The following is a 20,193-nucleotide window of genomic DNA, read 5'->3' as shown; positions in this document are numbered from 1 at the left end:
AACAGTGAGGACTTGTAGCATACCAATGATAGTGAAAGAGCTTACCTTTCTTTTGTGGATGGTGGAAGCATGCCTGATTCTGCCTCAGCATATGGAGAACTTGTTCAGTTGTATAGGAGCTTTGGACAAAGAATTTCATGTCTAACATCACTTCCATACATCCTGCATGAGGTCTTTTGATACTGGTTCTCAGTCAGTGGGCTAGTTTTACCCATTCTAGCTCTGAGTTTAAGCTAGCCAAAGGGCCCAGCCTAGCCTTTCAAAGGTTATTTCCAGAAAGCCTCCTCCCTCCAGGGACTTCTGACATGAACAAACTGGAGAAGGTGCAGAGCTGGGATGGATTACCCAACTGGCTTAACCAAGATAAAGGAAGAATGCACCCTCGACTGGGGACTCCATTGGACTGATTTGAGTTGTTGACTATTGATTGGGCTTGGTCTCCTTTGTGGTGGTTGAGATTATAGAATCTCCTCAATCTGACTACTGTACTAATTTCTGAATTCTACCAAATGTAGCATATGTGTGTGGTTGGCTTCAATAAATTTTTCATTTAAAAATGAAAACAAGCAACAGCAAGAGTTTGTAATGTAATGCCCAAATTCAATGATGGCCCTTGTTAGATAACCTCAGTTGAGACCAATGAATTCCATCCATTTTAATTTAAGGGCCTTGGTAATTTGTGGAGTAGTTACTCGGTTGAAACAAAAATAGGATTTACTAAATTTTCTGAGCCTTTATTTCCCTTTTACAGTGTTATCACATAATATCTTACACTAACATACACAGTTGTCACAATTGTCTCCATAAAGCATTAGACAGAAATTCTCTTTATGTTCTTTGCAAATTTTAGCTACACATGTCCTGAGTCATGAAATTCAGGGGAAGTAAAAATTATTCCAGATCTAAGAGGCAACTGTTTTTACAAATGCAAAACAATTTGGATAGATAAAATATCTGAAAACAATTAAAACCAAATCAACCTGTACTTTATCTGTGTGCTGAGATTTTAGGTCCAGTGGATCAGAATACAGGGAAAAAACTAATGAGAATCCCTCAATGGATCCTTCACCCACCAAACAAGATTTCTTCAGAAACCGACTTGCTCTTGCAAATGACCTTGACCAAGGAACAGCTGTGTAAAACATACTTAAAGTTGTATTGTCAAGTGGTAAGATGAGGGTAAAAAGCTTGTATATATCTGTGTAGGAATATATATATACATATATATATATATATAGATGTATAAGTCCCTGAGGAAAACTAATATAAATACTTACATATGAAGCTAAATCAACATACAAGACATTGAAGAGATGAAGATTAGTCTGTGGTTGAGAGCTGGCTTTTTGAACTTCAGCACTTGGGAACAGGGAAACGAAGACTTTTCACAGCATTATAGAAACACAATAAATTTGGAGGAAAATAAATGTTTGTAAGAACAAAAACTTCCAACTTAAAGTCATTCCCCCCCAGTATAAAATTGAGCGTGTAACATGGATGTGAATTTTATGCTTCCTAGGCATTTACCTTATTAATTCATCCCAATGTTCTTAGGCTAATATACACGATGTTAGGGGCCAGTTCTGTCTTGCTATATGTCTTCCCCAAAGCAATACCCAACATCCCTTAAGGCAAAGGATCAGTAAAGAGTTGTATTTTACGTGTTGCCAATCTGAGTTGTGGAGAATTTGTGCTTACACCATGACATAGAAGGTTCAAGGGTTATAGACACACTGGTCTCCAAACGGGAAGAGAACCAGAAGAGTAGTATTTCTCTCTCTGTGGCTATGAGAATCAGTACAGGGAACAGTGATTTCTCTTGAGACTGGGAGGCCAAAGAAACGTTTTCACTTGCGTGAGTTGTGCTGCAGATGAGAATAGTCTAGAGTCTATGTGTTATTGAGTTCTCAGGATTCAGAGACACATTAGTGATCCTGAGTGTCACATACACTCATAAGCAGATGGGTTGGGGGAAAAAAAAAAACTTATTTAGCTACGTCTTCTTTTAAAAGACTTTCTTCAGTCTGGAAAGAAGTTGGCAACAACATCAGTGCTTTAATAGCACATGCACAGCAGTTGCTACAAAACACCGGAACAGGATGAAAATTTAGGGCTGGTAAGACCTTGTTCTGTTTTCCAGAAGTAAGCTGTTTAAAAAAAAAAAAACACAACAAACAGAGTTCTTAACAGCTCAGACAGAGGAATCATTGCAGTGAGGCTTTCATGGCTACAGGATAATAAAATGTGCTCTGCTTCCCCATGTCCAGGATGGTCCACAGCCTTGACATGCCCCTAACACAAGAATAATAGAAAAAAATTAGTTTTAAACAATTTGTCTCTCTTCCCAGGCAGTTATCTATAATGAATTAGAGGCATTTGGCTACCACTCATTCAAAATCTTGGTACCCAAACCGACTTCTTTAGAGGCTCTTCCTCTAGGAATGTACTGCTTGATAAAATCGTAAAGTTTTACTTGTTACACGTTTTCTACAAGTCTGATGATTAATTAGGAACTCATCCATTAGCCTTTGAACAGTAGGGGGTCTGGAATGTCTACAGGATTGCTGTCAAGTTTTGGGAGTTTCCAGTATTTAAGGTTAAGCCAAGCTTTTCATTTTCCTGAAATTAATGAACTCCTTTGAAGTTAGATTTATCTCTGTTTAGTAGGCCAAAGAAGGTTCGGGGGCAGGGTCTGAGAGCACAATGCAGAACTGACTGGATATGGAAAGTGAACTGCAAGTCACAGTCTTTTAAGTAAAATGTAAAAACAATAAAATTTCTTTCCCCTTCATAATGGTTATCATAAAAATGATGGATTACTTGGGAAGGTTTCAAAAACTTCACACACCTCCCAGATTTTCATTTTGATAACATTCTTTGAAAGAATCTTGATGTTACATCGGTAGCACAACTCAGTTTCATTGTATTTTATGAAACTAGCATGTAAAACTAGTAATAATTAGTGCTGCTACTCCCTGGGTCTCCTTCACCTGGTATCTGGATTTTTCCAGTAGCTTTCTAGCTCCGCATCAGTCCTGTACTTCTCTTAACACATTAATATTCCCAAATGCTGCATTGTGTGAAACTCTCTGAACGTTCTTTTTTGTCTACAAATTCTGAACTCCTCGACTTGACCTTCAAGGCTGTCTGTCCAGCATGGTGTCAAGTCTTCTCTTTGGCTGCTGTCTCCTACTTTGCCAGCCTACTGGACTCCCGGCCCTCAGTTACACTGGGCTTCTCTTGCCTGCTGGTGAGCCATGGCCCCTTGCGTCATGCCTTTTCTGTAGCCTCCTTCCCCCTGCCAGTCTTCAAGGCCCTGGGTAAGTCCCTCATCTTTCTATGATCTCTGGTGCCGTAACTTGTCTATCTTCTTATATATTTGTCTTGTCTTCCCAACAAGAATGTTGAGTCCCCTTGAGGGCAGGAACTATGACATATCTTTTAAAATTCCTTTCCACCTCTAGAACAGTACATAGTTGCAGAGAATAATTTCTGCTCATGATTTGACAGAGCTTCAGGGTTGTCTCTTTACCTTCTTGCCTTTCATTTTTTTTTCTTTTTAGGAAAAATACCAATCACAAAAGAAATAAAACACTGTTGTCTTCTAGAGCAGTAAAAGCACTACTGTCCTTTTCACAGTATTAACATTTGCAAACATCTTTCCACAAAAAAAGAAAGAAAGAAAAGAAAAGAAAAAGCAAGAAAGAAAGAAAAGGAAAGAAAAAGAAAGAAAAGGAGAGAAAGAAAGGAAAGAAAGAAGGAAAGAAAAGAAAGAAAAAAGAAAGGAAAGGAAAGGAAAGAAAAAAAGAGAAAAAGAAAGAAAAGAAAAAGAAAGAAAGTGCTACTCTTTTCTGTGTTGTCCTGGGTCACTTCATAGTATTGTAAATTGACAGCAGAGATAGGATCTTTGATGATGTTTCTTAATGACATTTAATGTAATGTTCCATTAAAGATGAAATCAGGGTGGGAAAGAGGTTTGCAATTCCTCCATCTGTGAGCTCCAGTCCCATGGAGAAGTACAGTTTACGTAGGGGACCACGGCTGTCTTCTGGAAGTGTTTGGGTCCCTAAACAGAAGGAAGCGCCCCACCAAAAGATGAGTTGGGTATTTCTGCACAAGCTGGGAGGGCCAGCAGGTCCCTTCTGTAGCTGGGTGTGGTCTGTATACAAGCCTAAACAAGGATTTGCCCCACTTTACTGACTCTAAAACTGGAAGCTTGGAGAACCAGGAATGTGTGGACCAGTGCTCCAGGGTCCTCTGTTTCGCCCTATGACAAATAGTTGAAACCCATCTGGGGCTTGCCATTAGACTGTTTCTTCCTTGCTCAGGGAGAACCCTTTGAATAGTACTTTCTATAGCACCTCATGACTCGTTCACTTACCTTCTTCAAGTCTTTACTAACACTTTACTTTCTCCATGAGAGAACTTGTAAAAATTCAGATTCCTGGCGACTAGTTCAGTCCCACTTTATTGGAATAAATTTGAGAGTGGGGCCCAGGTATCTGCATTTAAAATTTTTTTTTTAACGTTTATTTATTTTTGAGACAGAGAGAGATAAAGCATGAATGGGGGAGAGTCAGAGAGAGAGGGAGACACAGAATCTGAAACAGGCTCCAGGCTCTGAGCTGTCAGCACAGAGCCCGACGCGGGGCTCGAACCCACGAACTGTGAGATCGTGACCTGAGCCGAAGTCGGACGCCTAGCCGACTGAGCCACCCAGGCGCCCCCCAGGTATCTGCATTTTAAATGCACCCAGGTGATTCTTTGGCCCGCTGAAATTGTATAGCCATTACCTCTTAGACCAATAAGTTGGATGATCTACTATGTAATCAGCACTCAGATTCTATCCATAGATGGAAGTTTAGGACAGAATAGAGAATTGATTATATTTACCTTGAGATACAGAAAGCTGGTAGAGTGACTCTTTCTGAGGTTTTCTTAAATTCATCTGTGATCTTTACTATAACATACAGTAAAATTTTGGTTAAAATATACATATATACAGGATTAGTGTTCTTTGTAATAAATTGGTAAAGTTGATTGTATATTCTAGATAATTGCATGCACTTAGAAAAATGGTAAAATGAATGTCTTCTGTTAAGTTGTGTAATAAAATTAGATACAGTTTTCAGACTAAACTTTCTCTTGAAACATCACCATTAATAATTTTCTTCCTGAGCCTAAAACAGTAATTGGGGACACTTTGGATTCTCATATTCTGAAAAGTTGATTTAACTTAAAGATGTAAGTGTAGTGTTCTCAGCATCCGGGCATCTTTGCATTTATGGAATATAGGCCAGTGAGTCTCACATGGTGGAGAGGGGGTGAGGGAACAGGAAGAGGAGATACACTTCTTCAAAAAGGGAAATGAGTTTAAAAAAAAAAGGTTGAGGAAATTGATGGAAACCTATATATTTTAAGGGAAAAAATAGAAATTGGTGTGTGACACTAGACCTAAGTTTTAAACATATGTATAAAAATATGGGATATGATTTGGGCAGTGCTGAAGTTGTTGTTTTTGGAGGCTGTCAGACATGCAAAATAGTCAAGAGCTTTCTACCCAAATAACTTGTTTTCCAAAACTTGTTGTTTTCAAAGAGCTTATACATGATCTCGGTAAGTCATCTAAACATGTTTCTTATCTATAAAATAGATTCCCCCTCCCTCCTTCTTCCCTCATTCCCTTCAGAGGTAGGAGCATTAAAATTCTCTTAATTCTTAGCAGGAAAATGGAGTGTGTTGTGTTCCCTCCTCGTGTATGTAAAGCTGTTCATCTGAAGACAGTGGGATCTACTTTGTAAAGGACTGTTGCTCGATACTGTGTGTGTTTCTAAGTGGGTTGTTTCCATTTAGCACTAGGTCACCCTCTCCTTATCACATTTTCCAACTGGGGCAAACCCTTTAGCATACAATCATGCTCTTATTTCTCCCATTTTTACAGCAAAAAGTATCTTGACTGTTCCAGGTATGCTGCACGTCTCTGCTTACCTTTGAAAGAGGAAACTGCTCCAGTTCTTGCCTCTTATCATTAAACTCACTGGGCTCACAGGGCGCCTGGGTGGCTCAGTTGGTTGAGCGTCTGACTTCGGCTAGGGTTGCGATCTCACAGTTCATGAGTTTGAGCCCCGCGTTGGACTCTGTGCTGACAGCTCAGAGCCTGGAGCCTGCTTCGGATTCTGTCCTTCCCCCTGCTCACACTGTCTCTGTCTCAAAAAAGGAATAAATGTTAAAAAAAAATTTAAACTCACTGGGCTCACACCTCCCCCCTACACCGGTCATGTCCAGATCATCACTGACTTTCACCTTGCTAAATGAGTACTCCACTCTCCCTATCAGATAGTGTTTGACATGCTTATCACCTCTTCCTTCTGAAATAATTTACTAGGCTTCAAGGGCACAACACCCTTTTGGCTGCCATCATTCTTCATTGGCAGTTCCTTCTTTGTCTATTTGCTGGTTCTCCTTTCTTCTCTCTCTTGTTAGAGGGTCCCAGGGCTCTCCTTAGATATCTTCTTTTTCCAGTCTGTACTTCTTTGGTGATCTTATCCAGTGGGCTAGCTTTAAAATATGATCTCTATGGAAGTGATTCCCCATTTTATATCCTTGTTCCAGACTCTTTCCCAGATTTCGGACTCACATCTCCCACTGCCTCCTGGCACCCCTCAAATGTCTGACATATTTATTGAACTTCACGTGTCCTAGCCTCTGCTTCAACTCTACTTTTCCCACTTCAGTTAATGGTAACTTTGTCCTTCTAGTTGGTCAGGCTAAAAACCTTGAAGTCATCCTTGACAATTCTATTTCTTAAACTCCATGTTCAGGCTCTCGGCAAATTGGCTGTCTTCCAAATCCATCCAGACTCTGAACAACTTCCCACCACCTCCACTGCTATCACCTTGCCCAAGCTGCCTTCTACTGGGCTAGCCTCCCTACTCCCAGTCTTAACCCCTAATTATTCTCAACATGGCAGCCAGAGTGATCCCCTGCTCAAATGCTCTATGGGCTCTATTTATTTCTAAAGGAAGCCAAAGTCATTACAAGTGACCTGGATCCCATTAAACCTCTGATGGCATCTCCTATTCTGTAACCTCGCTACATGTACCAGGTATGCTCCTGCCTCTAGGCTCTTGAACTGGCCTTTCGCCATGACCTGGCATACTCCTTTCTCAGACACTTGCACATCTCCTTCCTTCACCTCCTTCTTTACTTATATGCCACCTTCTCCATGAGCTGACTCTGACCATCCCATTTATATATCACCAACCTGTCCCCTACATTCCCAGGAACCTTATTTTTTGTTGTTCATAGCAGCTACAACATTCTAATGTATTATATGCTCTTTCTTATTATTGTCTACATCTCCTCACTAGATAACCAATCTCGTGATGATAGAGATTTTTGTTTGTTTTGTTCATTGCTGTATTCCTAACATCAGAAGTGGACCTGGAACAGTAAATATTTTTGAATAGTCAGATAGGCCCTATCAAATGTTTATAATACAGTCACTCAAAACCAATTGAAGTGATAGTAAACATCAAAGGAATCTGGATACTAAAGAATCAAGTTAGGGGGACTTTAGGATGAAGTCTCAGCTTCTTAAAAGATACCTAAAAGCAGGCCGACTTTGAAAGCATATCCCTTATATCTTTAGTTACCTTTATTAAGCACCTATTCTGTGAAAGACATTGGGTTTTACACATATCACCTTTAAACCTCACATAGTCCCCAGTAGATCTATTAACCTCATGTGTTGATGAGGAACAGAGACTAGGATTATTTAAGTAACTTCTCCAAAGTTACACATCTAGTAAGTAATGGAACCAGAATATGAACACAGACATGTGTGATTCCAAAGCAACTGCTTATTGTACTTTACCACAGTGATTCTTCCTTTTCTTGAGGAGTCATGAAGGTAGAGAAACTAGCTTCTAAAAAAGGACTGCATTTTTTTTTTTTTTGCCTCTAATGAGAATCAACAGTCTTAAAATGTTAGAATGTGCATACGATTTTTTTAAATGTTTATTTTTGAGAGACAGGAAGAGAACGTGCACAAGCAGGGGAGGGGCAGGGAGAGGGAGACAGAGGATCTGAAGAGGGTTCTGCTCTGATAGCAGAGAGCCCAGAGTGGGGCTTGAACTCATAAACTGTGAGATCATGACTTGAGCCAAAGGTGGATGCTCAACCAACTGAGCCACCCAGGAGCCCTGGATAAGATTTTTTGGAATTCTACTCTGTCAAAGCTCTCCTTGCCTCTGGAAGCTATGTACATCTTTAGCCCAGTTGTGGGCTATACCCTAGAGACTTAACTGTCCTGAATCTGTGATGAGCTAACATGATTAAAATGAGTAAAAAGTAAACCACCCGGTTAAAATTCAAGTGACATTTCAAGAGCAAACTCAGAACCAGGTTGACTAATATCAGTGTTAATGTTATTTTCTGACTAATATCAACATTAATGTTATTTTCCTTTAGCTCTTAAATTGATTACCTAGAATATACTCAATAATACCTGCTTGGATTTCAGTGGCCTATAAATGGAATTTGTACAAATTAATGATTGTGTGTCTTTAAATTTGGAGGGGAACCGCAAATACATTTTAGCTGTTCCTAAAAACAGTCCTCCAAATGCCAGGAGTCAAAGTTGAGCCAATTGTCTCGGTCACTAACTGCCACGTGATATTGGCTTAGTCATCTCACTGCTCCAGGCCTCACCTGCCTTAAGTTTTGAGTAAGGGTATGAGATCTCTAAGTTTTCATCATATTCTTTTTAAGTTTGTTTTTCAGAGAGAGAGAGAGAGAGAGAGAGAGAGGGGCGGGTGGGGGAGAGAGAGAGAATGCCAAGCAAGCTCTGCACTCAGTGCAGAGCCCAATGTGGCGCTCCAACTGATGAACCCTGAGATCGTGACCTGAGCTGAAGTTGGACACTTAACCCACTAAGCCACCCAGGTGCCCCCAATTGTTTTAAGGTTTATTTTTGAGACAGAGAAAGGGAGAGAGAGAATCCCAAGCAGGTTCCACACTCCACGCAGAGCCCGATGTGGGGGTCAGTCCCATGGCTGTGAGATCATGACCTGAGCCAAAATCAAGTCAGACGTTTAACTGAGCCACCCAGGCACCCCAGTTTTTCATCAATTTTGCATTCTGTAGTTCACCATGAATGACCTCACACTTACAAAAATTCTTGACAGTGTGTAATTCTTTACAGTGTATAACCATAAACTGTATCTTTTTATGCCAAGCCTAGAAAGAGTTGCTGAATGTCAGGCTGCCACTTTCCAACAGGCTCAGTGAAACTTGCCTGTCAAGGAATTGTGAGATCTTAAAACTTTGATGGAATACAAATGCCTCCCTCAGCCCTTTGAAAGGTGATGCTGAAGGTCACTAATTTTCATCCCAAGGGCCTCCTGCTCACTACAGTCAGAGAGCCTGATACAGAAGGAAATACTGAACTTTTTATAGAGAACATGATACAGGAAAAAGTGTCTCCAAAGCAAGACCATGAGATAGAACAAACTATTTGCATGTGGAAAGCACAAGCTAAAATGAGAATCACGACTGATCTTGAAAAGAGTGCTTTCTAAAATAAATACAAAAATAATACACTTGTGGACTAGGTAAGGCATTTTTCTTTATTATTTTTCAATTTATCTTAGTAATGCCAGAAAAATAACAGCCATTATTTTCACTTTAAATGCAAACCAAATACTGCTGCACGCAGAATACAAAGATTACCTACGAACATGGTCAGGTACAAAGGCCATATTAGATGTATAGACTGCACTTTATTTTTACATCAAAGTAAGACTGACAGAGCAATTTTTCGACAATTATTTTAGCAAATACCGTGCTACTAAACAAAGGCAAATACACACACACGCGCGCGCACACGCACACACACACACACACACACACACACATATATACATGAACACGTTTCAACTGAAGTTATACATGTCACTTTGACAAAGGCTTCTTCTCTGGTGTGTCTCACCAGATATTTGCACCCCAAGGTCCCCTGCCCTGATCCCGCCCCCAAATGCTGACTTGATCTGAAGAAACAAATTAGAGATGTTCTTAATTAAAGGCACATTTGGCAGCTACTGAAAGTGGCATGCATCTGGCACAGGTGCGCTCTCCCTAAAGCCACACATGTGACTTCCATGCTATGCATCTTGTTTGAGTGGTAGTCCAATGTGATCCACCTTTAGCTAACTTGCTTTGTAATTCTGCAGCAATTGGCTACTTAATGCACTATTTTCATTAAAGGCAAAAGGGAAATTTGCTCACAGTCGACAGAAAATGCACTTTACGGTGTCAAAAATGGAAAATAAGGCATGAAATTTACAAAACAAGTATTAGGTGCTTTTGTTTAATCATATAGACTTCATGCTTCTTAACCAGAGCTCAAAATATTTCATTGGCTCATGTGTAAGGGATTTTGATTTTAAGTTAGTAATGAGATACTTCAAAGGAGAAATATTGAATAAACAAATTAAGTCATCACTTTCCCTTACAAACAATTCTGCATAATTCTTTCAGCCAAACCAATTTTAACCCTGTGGTTTGTATTTTACTGATAAAGATTAATGTGCAACAGGACCTACACTTGTGCAACAGTCATACAATATAGGTTAAAAGAACAAGTGAACCTACCCACAGCAGAATACCAAGAAACAAATGGTTAGTTTCTTTCTAAATCTGGAGGAAATAAAAGGTTTTCTTTGATATGTACAACACTAACAAATTGGGAACCTCTCCCTCCATTTCCATTATTTGTTTTGCTGAGCCACTTAAAACTGAATTTAAGCCGTCTTTAAAGACAGAGGATGAAATACATGACTAGAGTAAGCCAAACTTGAGAATTAAGATCATGATCACAGATACCAAGTTTCGGTTTATGTAATTTTCAACTTATGAGAAAACTCATTAAGGAAGAATTTAGAACCATAACATAGCCTCCAACTGAAATGGTACTTGTTCACTAGACTGTTGTGTTGATTGTAGTATCACGAAGTGTGGCAGGCGCTTTCCTAAATTCAGACCCATTAAAACATTTCTTGAGCTGTTAGAGCGTAGTAATCGACTAAATATCTCCTTTGATACCCAACAACCTTTAATTAAGAAAACTTTTAATGCTTGTTTATTTCCTGATAATTTGTATTCTTGAAAAGCATTAGAAAGGCTGGGAACAGTAAATAATCTTTCAGTAAACTTAGAAACATATACCTATCTGTTCCTGTTTTAAAAAGTGCTCAGACGTGAAAAGCCTCCCTTTGTATTGTTCTTGGTTGATAGCCCACTTAAATTCAACCTTGAAATATTTTTATTTTGTGATCCAAAGATGACACATCTAAGAACATTTCCATTTCTAAAAGAAATTTTTCATGTTTTGGGATGTGGTTTAGGAATAGTCATGCTGCATTGACTGTCTTGTAATGTCCTGGATTCAAAAACAGAATTTTGTGGTGATGCATTTGTCTTCTCAGCCACTTCTTGTCCCTGAATAAGTATATTTTAGTTACTACAGAGAATAAATTTGTCAGCTAATTCATGTTTCATGTATGAAGAAGGCAAGGATACAGTCTTCTCCACCTCCATTTAAGGGCACCCAATTGGAATTTTTCTAAGCAGTCACCACTGCAGAAAATATTTTTACCCAAATGTCAGCTTCAGAATACAAATATCCTCTATCCACAGTGCTGATGCACAGTGAAGTGGTCTCTTAGAACCACTGGGGTAGAAGATTGGTTCCCTTTGGGAGAAGTATGATTAGAACTCCAAATCTAAGCTTTTGCTCTTTAGACGATCAGGCGGGTTGAAAAGCCTCCTTTAATGAAGGCTAACACACTGGCCAGGGAGATATTGAATGAGCTCCAATGTGACTTCTCAGGTTCTCATATGGAGTGGGGTGGGGTAATTAAAAAGAGAAGTGATCAGTAAGACAGACAAAGGGAAACCCTAGGGAAAATGAGGCTGTTCTAATAAAAAATCATGGGGGATTCTGGAATGTGTATTATGATTAATTGTAGCAGCACTAGTAAGCAGGCTTAGATAAACACTTGTTAAATGAATGGTCTTATGGACGTGTTGCACACAAGAGTGGATTCGAAATTAATTTTTTGGGAGACTTTTAAAAAGAGACATTTTACAGAGAGAAAAATGGCTACCATAATAGGAATGGTACAGATATTAAACAAAGATTCAACTCTAACAAATAAGAAAGGATGTGATAGGAGGGATTGCTTAATGATGATGCAATCAACATTCTGGTCTTAAAGGACAATATACTGTACTACTGTGATGTACATTTAATGCTCTAATAAATATCACAGGAAATTATTAAAGTACTAGGTTTGCACCATGATGCAGCACTTCTAAAAATGTCTCTAATGGCATGGTTAACAGAATTGCTGAAATGTTGCTTCATTATTCTGAGGACACATGCAGATACTGACGAATGGATGACTCTCTAATGATGGAATGCTGCACATTTCATAGACATTAGAGTGGAGATTAATAAAACTTTTTCTCTTCAACAAGTTGCATGCATTTCAGTCACAGTATTTGTTAGACTCAGAAGATCAGTACATAGGCTTAATGAATAATCCATATTATGATATTAATGATGTAGGTAGATGTTCTATTATGAATAGTTTTGATAGAGCAAAGACCTCAAGCAAGGTAGAATGTTTAATATAAACTAACAAACTGTATACATGTTGCTTAGCAAATTAAAAAACTTACAAAGTTCTGCTTAAAAGATACCCATTCTATTCTAACCAAATTTTTTTCCTACATGCCAAACTGCAACTTTTTATCATTCTTTAAGATGAATACATACAATCCAGAACTAGAAACCAAGGCGTACCACAATACGTGCTTTTATGCTTAGTGTTTGCGTGCGTGTGTGTGTGTGTGTGTGTGTTTCAACTGAAAGAAATAAGAATCAACCATTTTCTCCATATAATAATTTAATATATGCCAGCCAAACAAAGTATTTGTATCTTTATTCAATTAAATTAAAACAGACCTGCCAGGTTTATTATATAACATTCACTATATACACATGATTTCGGCAATGCAAGGTAATTCTAGATCTGCGGATTACTCAACTATCCGTAAAACATGAGCGGTGTCAGGGACGCCCAGCAATGCTCCTTTCCACACTGGGTGACTGCATTTCCAGAGAATGGTTAGAGGGACGGCTATGAGCCATGAAATGGGTTACCAGTAAACTTTTGTGGGGGGTGGGGAGGGGCAATAACAATCTAGCACAGATTAACAGTCTCCTAAATGTAAATCGTATACTTGACAGTTACATTTTTTTAAAAAGTTCTTCTGTCATGTTAATGACACAAAACTTCTTGTTTGAAGGCATCACCACCATATTTTGTTTGTAGGGAGGGTGGGTGGGGGAATGCTCTTAAAATTAATATAATTATTCCTAAAAAAAAAAAAAAAAGAAAGAAAAAGAAAAAAAGTACCTCTTTGGTGAAGCCTCGGTACCCATTCACTTCACTGTAATAACCTGTAAACGGGACTGTGGCACAGCACGGGGCCTGGACTCCCACAAGGTCAGGCACCACAGCCACTCCCCACAGTCCTTTAAATGATTTCTAGGAAAATATTCTAAAGTAGGATGAGTAAAAGCAAAGGAAAACAAAGGAGATATGAAGATCCCTGTTTAAGATTTCTTTTTAAAAAGTGCATATTTTGAATTACAAAAACTGTCATCATGTGGGCCTGCTGGACACTAGACTATGTTTTCCATCCCTTTAACGATAAAGATCACTTCACAAAAAGAGGACTCCTGCCTATTGGCTGGAAAAAGTCCCTTTACTTGATTTTCAGGTGCAATCAGTTGTCCAATTCCTCTACATCAGTCTTTCCGTATCTAAACGAATACCATTTTCATTTTATAATTATGTCTAGGTTAAAATTCATTGTCTTATACTGCATCTTGAAGTAGAGTCGTTAGTGTTTGGAGTTGTCACTGTAACTCCTCAGTGCTGGCACATTCCGTGCATCCATTGCCAGCAATGGATTTGGGGCTAGGAAAATGTCCATCCTGGAACAGAGACACTCAGGAAGAATGGGCGTTCTCCAACAGTGGTGGTCCATCTCTGTGCATGGAGGGGTGTGTGTGCTCCCTTTTATAAGTTTTTGGAGGGAGTTTAGGGATATGTTGAGAAGTGCTTTGTCGTGGAGGAACCGGCGGCCCAGTGATGGAAGGAAGGTCCACTTCTTGTGTCAGTGGTGGTGATGGCAGATGCCTTCTCGTGCCATGAGGAGAAGGTGTTTGAGGAGGAGGTGGCGTAAATGGGGAAGGGCTGTTTGGGAAGAAGGCATTGCCATGATCGCTTTTTTTGCCCAAAGGGGGAGGCTGGAGATGTAGTGGTGAGCTGGAGAAAACATCAGGTGTCCTCACAGGTTCTCGCGGTGGTAATAAGGGAGGGCTCTCGGGAGGGTCTGATAGAGAGGTCCGGTCTGCTATTGAATACCGCGGTGAATAGGCTTTTGATGTGGGCTGTCTAGGAGGAATTGCTGGGGGGCTGTCCAAATGCTTAGACATAATCTAACACAAATGAAAAAGGAATAAAACACACATTTATTATTAATTTATGCAGTACTGTGACTATATTAAGAATTGGGGTCTTCAAACACACTGTTGGAAGAGCGTGAGGCACGGATCAGGGGGTTTTGCCATATTTTTTAAAGGGAGGGAGTTATGCCAATTCATTAAAAACAATTTTTTTCCAAGTTTTAATTTTTCTCAAAATTTTGTTGTTTGCTACTGTGCACCTATCAATCTAAGACAATTTATGACTTAACCTAAGTCAATCTTACAATTTTAAACTACTACGTTCACATTTTATGACACTCTGCAGAGTGTCCTGACTTGTCCAGGTGCCCTGCTCTCCGGATCCTCTGAGAACCACCGAATCAAGTCAACAGTTGGCAAAGAAAGAAATTTAAACAAGTGGAAAAAAATAGCTATTGCAAGTCTTTAAGGTCTCTTCCAACCCAGAACTGTTATGAAAATCCCGTTTAAAAGCATATCAGATTTATTATCGAGGGCGCAGACGGGTCATGTTTAAGTTTCACTTAAAACGTGCTTTCATATAGAAAGCTTCACACCTCTTTGCTTTTCTTTCTCTGTGTGGTCTGCGTGAGACTACATTCTACTCTTTTGGGATTAAACTTGTTTTCTCCTGGACAGTACCCATGATTTAGACTCACAAGGTTTTGAAAACATACCAAAAAACTACTTTCAGAAGATAGGAAATAAATATTACCGCAGGGTAAATCCGTATTTAGTCCTCGTCTAAACTCAGTTAAGCCCAGATACCCTGAAGTGTTGACCTAATCTGGTAGGAACTAAACTAGACACAGGCAAGTGATTCTAATGTAACTGTAATGACTCTGGGCTCCAGATGACAGGACTCTCTACGTACCTTAGATGGCGAAGATTCCGCGGGGGCAGATTCTGGCCGTCTTCGTGGAGGAACAGGAGGGGGGACAGGCACTTCGTCAGTGCCCTTGGTTAAACTTATAGATGATACTGAAGCAGATCCTGTAGGATGTGAAATTTTTTTTAACAGTTCACAGGAATTTTATCTCATCTATTAATCCTGAAAAGGCTTAGCTGGAAACTGCTTATATTTATTAAAAGAAATGTACAGAATTATCAAAAGCAGTTCAATAAACCAATACACGGTAGTATTTCCTTTATCAAAGCAAACTGCTATAAAAGCATGCAGAAATTTCTTAGCAGAATTTTCAGGGGAAAAAAAAGCTGCCTAAGATATTCTGTTATTTTGCTTTTGGAACAAAATAACATTCCCACTGTTAATTATTGGAAGTTTTTATTTGGGTATGATTCTCAGATTTCTGGGAGAAACCTTTGGAATGGTAATTTTGTTAAGCCTTTGTGATGGGCTCATTTTCTTTCCCTGACTGTATTAGTATAGAATCTCCCTGCCATTAGGTGGTAGTCAGTCCTTGGGATTAGTTTCTGATCTTAACTGCTCTCCCCAGCGACTGTCTCAAAGGATGCCAGGAAGAATCTTGTGTCTGGGGGAGGGGTCTCTCCTCACTTTGCTTACATATAGGCTGGCTCTCCTTGGCAGAAAATCGGGTTCATCATACTCTAATCCAAACATTTTAATTGTGATGGAGCTATTTAAGATGAGTGAGGCAGCCCTGATAAAAACAGAAATTACACTAAATCTAGTGAACCGGATTTAAAAAGTTGATGAACTGGCACAAGACAGGTGAGTAAAGCTTCTAATCAGAACTCATCCTATAGACATTTATGATGACAAGGGCATAATCTAGGCATAAAATAATTACATTATGAAAGACAACATTCATGTAAGTTGTTAGTTTATGCACAGTATAAAAAAGATATGAAAAAATACTTAAATGATCATCCAGAATTATACTTGGCAGGTTCTCATTTTCCTTTAAGCTTTTGTCAACTAAATGTTATAACAATATAGAACTTAAAGAGTACTTTGTGTACTGATGTTATTCAAATGAGAAACATTTTAATCACCTACCTTTTTTCTTAAAAGACTATGTAATAAGTTAATTAGTTTATAACTAATGTCTTCCATTGGATACATTTTGAAACCATTTGTATGAAGGACAGCAAAAACCATTAACCTATTAGCTTAAAATTTATGGACTAATTTGGTGAATTGTTAGTTGACTTTAAAAATAAAAGCAAATATCTGTAATGGCACTTTATTTCGCTTAACAGTGATGAATATTTAGGCCGCATGATTTAAGTAGTTACAACTATAAGATAGTTCTTCTAAAGCCAAATTACGGTCATTTGCCTGCAGTCTGTGCCAAGGTCGTCAGGCTAAGTGTATCTTGTGACTCAGACGCTGCCCGTAGCCGCCAGCATTCCCATATGCGCATGCATGCTCTTGCTTTTTTTTTTTTTTTAAGTTGAGCATTAAAATACTACTAAGAACTCTACAGTTGGGAAAGAGAAATGGTTAAATGTGGAAGTCACCCATATAATAATGTTTTTTTAAAAGAGAAAAGGGTTTTACAAAAAGCATGAAGAGTATATACGTTTAAGCAAATCATCTATGATCAAAAGGTAGCACAAGGGAAGGCCTCACTTCTAAGATGTTGCAAGCGGGGTACCAGTGCTGCCAGGCCCAAGAAGAGTTTTAGCAGGGAGGGGGGCACTTGGTTTAATTTTTGAAGCCAAAGCAAGAATTAGGAGTCTTAAACTAAATATACTAACTTGGGCCATGGGGCAGTGAAACTTGGACAAAGACGGTATCGCTGCCTGTGAAAGGAAACAAGAGAAGCAGATTTTTTTCTTTCGTTGATAAATTCAACTCATCTGCAGAAATTCATCCACGATAGAAATGTTATTTTTGTCATTCAAGTAAAGAAGGGTACAACAGTCTTTTTCGTAAAAGCTCATTACGTCTCAGTTTTGAGAAAAATAAAGAATTGAGTTAATATCATACTGGGAATGTTGAAGATTCCTTTTAGATTCACTACCTGATGCCATAATAATTCAATGAAAAGCATTCATGAGGAAACTAAAGTTTTCTCTATTAGTGGAATACTTTTAAAATATGTACAAACTCAATTCAAGCAAAGAATTCAGCTGGACATATAAAAATATGTCACTTACTAGAGATTATTTTGAAAACTCAACTGTGTGAAATAAGTAGTAAACAATGAATTTATGTTAGTAAATTGAAAAATAAAAGGGAATTTCTTACTAATATTATATACTTACGAAATTATTCTTAGAGCATGACAAAATAACTACAGCTTTGGATATTACAAAACAAGCTTGAAAGTGATATAGCCTTTTCCCTTCTATATTCTTGAACACTTCTTTAAAAAAATCAATTAATATTTGGCACTTAGACACATTTTGTACAGGAAACTCACTGACAATTTTACAATGCTTCAACAGATTATTAGTTCATCTAAGAAAAAAACTGAAAACCATAAAAGTCAAAGCCCCAAGAGCAATAAAGGCGAAAAACAGACAAAAGGTTAAGTTATCTGTAGTGGTTCTAAATCAACATAGTTGTCTATGTTACACTGTCTCATATTACCAACATACGGAAGAGATAATATCCACGAGACTAAAATAATTCCTGTAACACTAGACTCAGCTGATTTTTTAAAACTCAGGTTTGTCTCTCCCCCTGTCTCTCTTTCCACAATAGACAAGCACTCAATTTGGACCACTGTTTTTTTAGCTTCTTTGGTGAGAACAAGAATAATTTTATGTTCCAGGTTCAGTTGGCAAGATTATTAATGTGATTGCTACTTCTATAGCTATGGGTTTATTTTCCATATACCCCAGTTTCTAACAATCTATCCCATTAATCTCCCTTCCTTATGTACTGATACTTATTTGGAGGCCACAGTTACCAAAGGTAGCAATCCAGCTAATTCTGATAAGTTATCTCTCAGAAGATTAATTTTTATACTTTGATATTAAATGAAGCAGTTGCTCTGTCAATGATTCACTCCACTGCTTATTAGGCATAACAGGGGTTAAGGGAGTATTTACCTACTTATGTTTTTTCTACTTTTCTTGGAAAGGAAATAAATATGCCTCCTGGAGATAAGCCTCAAGAATATGGTAGTACACTTAGTATAATACGGGAATAAAATAAAAACACAAAGCTTATGATAGTTATAAACTGCAGACTTGTAAAAAGAATTATTATACCTATACATAAACACTTGTGCATACACAGACTTGGTTTTGGTCATATTTATATATATGTATGTCGCAGGCTTAGATTTGTATGTTTGGTAAATCAAGGGCACTTTTCTGATTTGTCATTATAAATGGATTTCTTGGTCTCACTGCCTGGAAAATGCCAAAACAAAAAACAAAAAACAAAAAACAACCCTCTTTGAATTATACATGCTCTAATCAAGAAATATATACTAGAAATCCTTGTCAGTGAACAAATTTACTTATAATGAGTTAGGAGTGAAAACCCACTTAATTAAAAAAGTATTAACTTGTTAAGTACAAATCCCAAATGACAGCTCAGTGGTTCTCAGTCTCAAGCTTTTGGAGTGCCTGGGTGGCTTAGTCGGTTAAGTGTCCGACTTCGGCTCAGGTCATGATCTCACAGTTTGTGGGTTCAAGCCCTGCACTCGACTCTGTGCTGACAGCTCAGGGCCTGGAGCCTACTTTAGATTCTGTGTCTCCTCTCTGCCCCTCTTCCAGTCACACTCTTTCTCTCTCTCTCTCTCAAAAATAAACATTAAAAAAATTAAAAAATAAAAAAAAAGAACCCCCTGGAAAGCTTTTAAAAATTACTGATTCCTAGTGCTAATACCAGTCTAATTCAAACAGGGGCTGGGCATATAGGTATTTTTTTTTAAGCTCCCCACGGGATCATACTGCACAGTCAGGATTGAAACCACTGTTCAAGATGCTTTCAATTTATAAATGAGTCTTTCTTAAAATAGAAATAAGCATTTCCCTATAGACAAAAATTTCCCTATAGACAAAAATCAATCATGAATAACTTCTTAAACTCACAAAAGCCTGTTATGCAAATTCATTTGAGATCAGAAACTAAGCACCTACAAGAATCTTCTAGGAAGAAAAGCCTTGCATTCCAGCTTCAAGCTTGGACTACCATCTTTTCTTGTCAAAGCTTCCCCTGCGGAGGGACACAGCTAAGCTCATCTGCAGCACACAGACCAGGTGGGGCCTCTGGCTCCCTTCTCTGACCAGGCCGTCTTTACAACAGGGAGGTCCCTAGAGCATCTCATCCTCTCCACCTTGTTAGAGCAGCAGAGACAAAGCAAGCGAGCTGGGTGGTCTCTCCCCTGGTCAGGGCCACTGTCATCATCACCTCAAAGGTGGAGCTGGCCAGGGCAGGGTGTGGGGCAGGGCTCTGAATGTGAGGGTGTATGTGGGTGCACTAAGAGGATGGCCAGGTTCCTCACCACAAAGCTTGATGTGACCATTCTTGCCCATTCTGTGGTCATCGTTTGTGTAAACTCCTACAGCATTATGTCTTCACTCATTTAGCACTTTGCTTTGCTAAGCCCTTACGTATCTTCTCTAGTTAAGCTTGCAGTCTTACTGAGAGTGAAAAATAAACACAGTACGAAGAGAGAATTGCAGCATTTAACAATGGTTAAAGCACTAAACTGTGATTTTCT

At 38.7% G+C, this 20,193-nt stretch overlaps 2 protein-coding genes across 5 annotated transcripts in view; one reads left to right on the top strand and one right to left on the bottom strand.

Annotated features, from left to right (window-relative positions):
* The window catches only part of ARHGEF33 (Rho guanine nucleotide exchange factor 33), a 91,782-nt gene that overhangs the window by 45,950 nt on the left and 25,639 nt on the right, over positions 1–20,193 (top strand). The window contains exon 16 of one of the 2 annotated variants that reach the window (XM_042982119.1): positions 1,011–1,168. In XM_042982119.1, coding sequence (XP_042838053.1) covers positions 1,011–1,140 — 130 coding nt within the window. In that variant the 3' untranslated portion in view covers positions 1,141–1,168. Of the gene's footprint in view, positions 1–1,010; positions 2,761–20,193 lie in introns of those variants that run through there. The other variant, XM_042982118.1, reaches the window with a different exon arrangement.
* Positions 10,682–20,193, bottom strand: part of SOS1 (SOS Ras/Rac guanine nucleotide exchange factor 1) — a 149,647-nt gene continuing 140,135 nt past the window's right edge. For 2 of the 3 annotated variants that reach the window (XM_042982117.1, XM_042982115.1), the window contains exons 21-23: positions 17,267–17,311; positions 15,456–15,574; positions 10,682–14,575 (exon numbers count right to left, since the gene is read on the bottom strand). In XM_042982117.1, coding sequence (XP_042838051.1) covers positions 14,084–14,575; positions 15,456–15,574; positions 17,267–17,311 — 656 coding nt within the window. In that variant the 3' untranslated portion in view covers positions 10,682–14,083. The remainder of the gene's footprint in view (positions 14,576–15,455; positions 15,575–17,266; positions 17,312–20,193) is intronic. The other variant, XM_042982116.1, reaches the window with a different exon arrangement.

The sequence above is a fragment of the Panthera tigris genome, chromosome A3 (assembly GCF_018350195.1).
Source record: "Panthera tigris isolate Pti1 chromosome A3, P.tigris_Pti1_mat1.1, whole genome shotgun sequence".
NCBI classification, from domain to species: domain Eukaryota; kingdom Metazoa; phylum Chordata; class Mammalia; order Carnivora; family Felidae; genus Panthera; species Panthera tigris.
The sequence above is the reverse complement of the archived record's forward strand: the minus strand, read 5'-3'. Positions and strand labels throughout refer to the sequence as shown.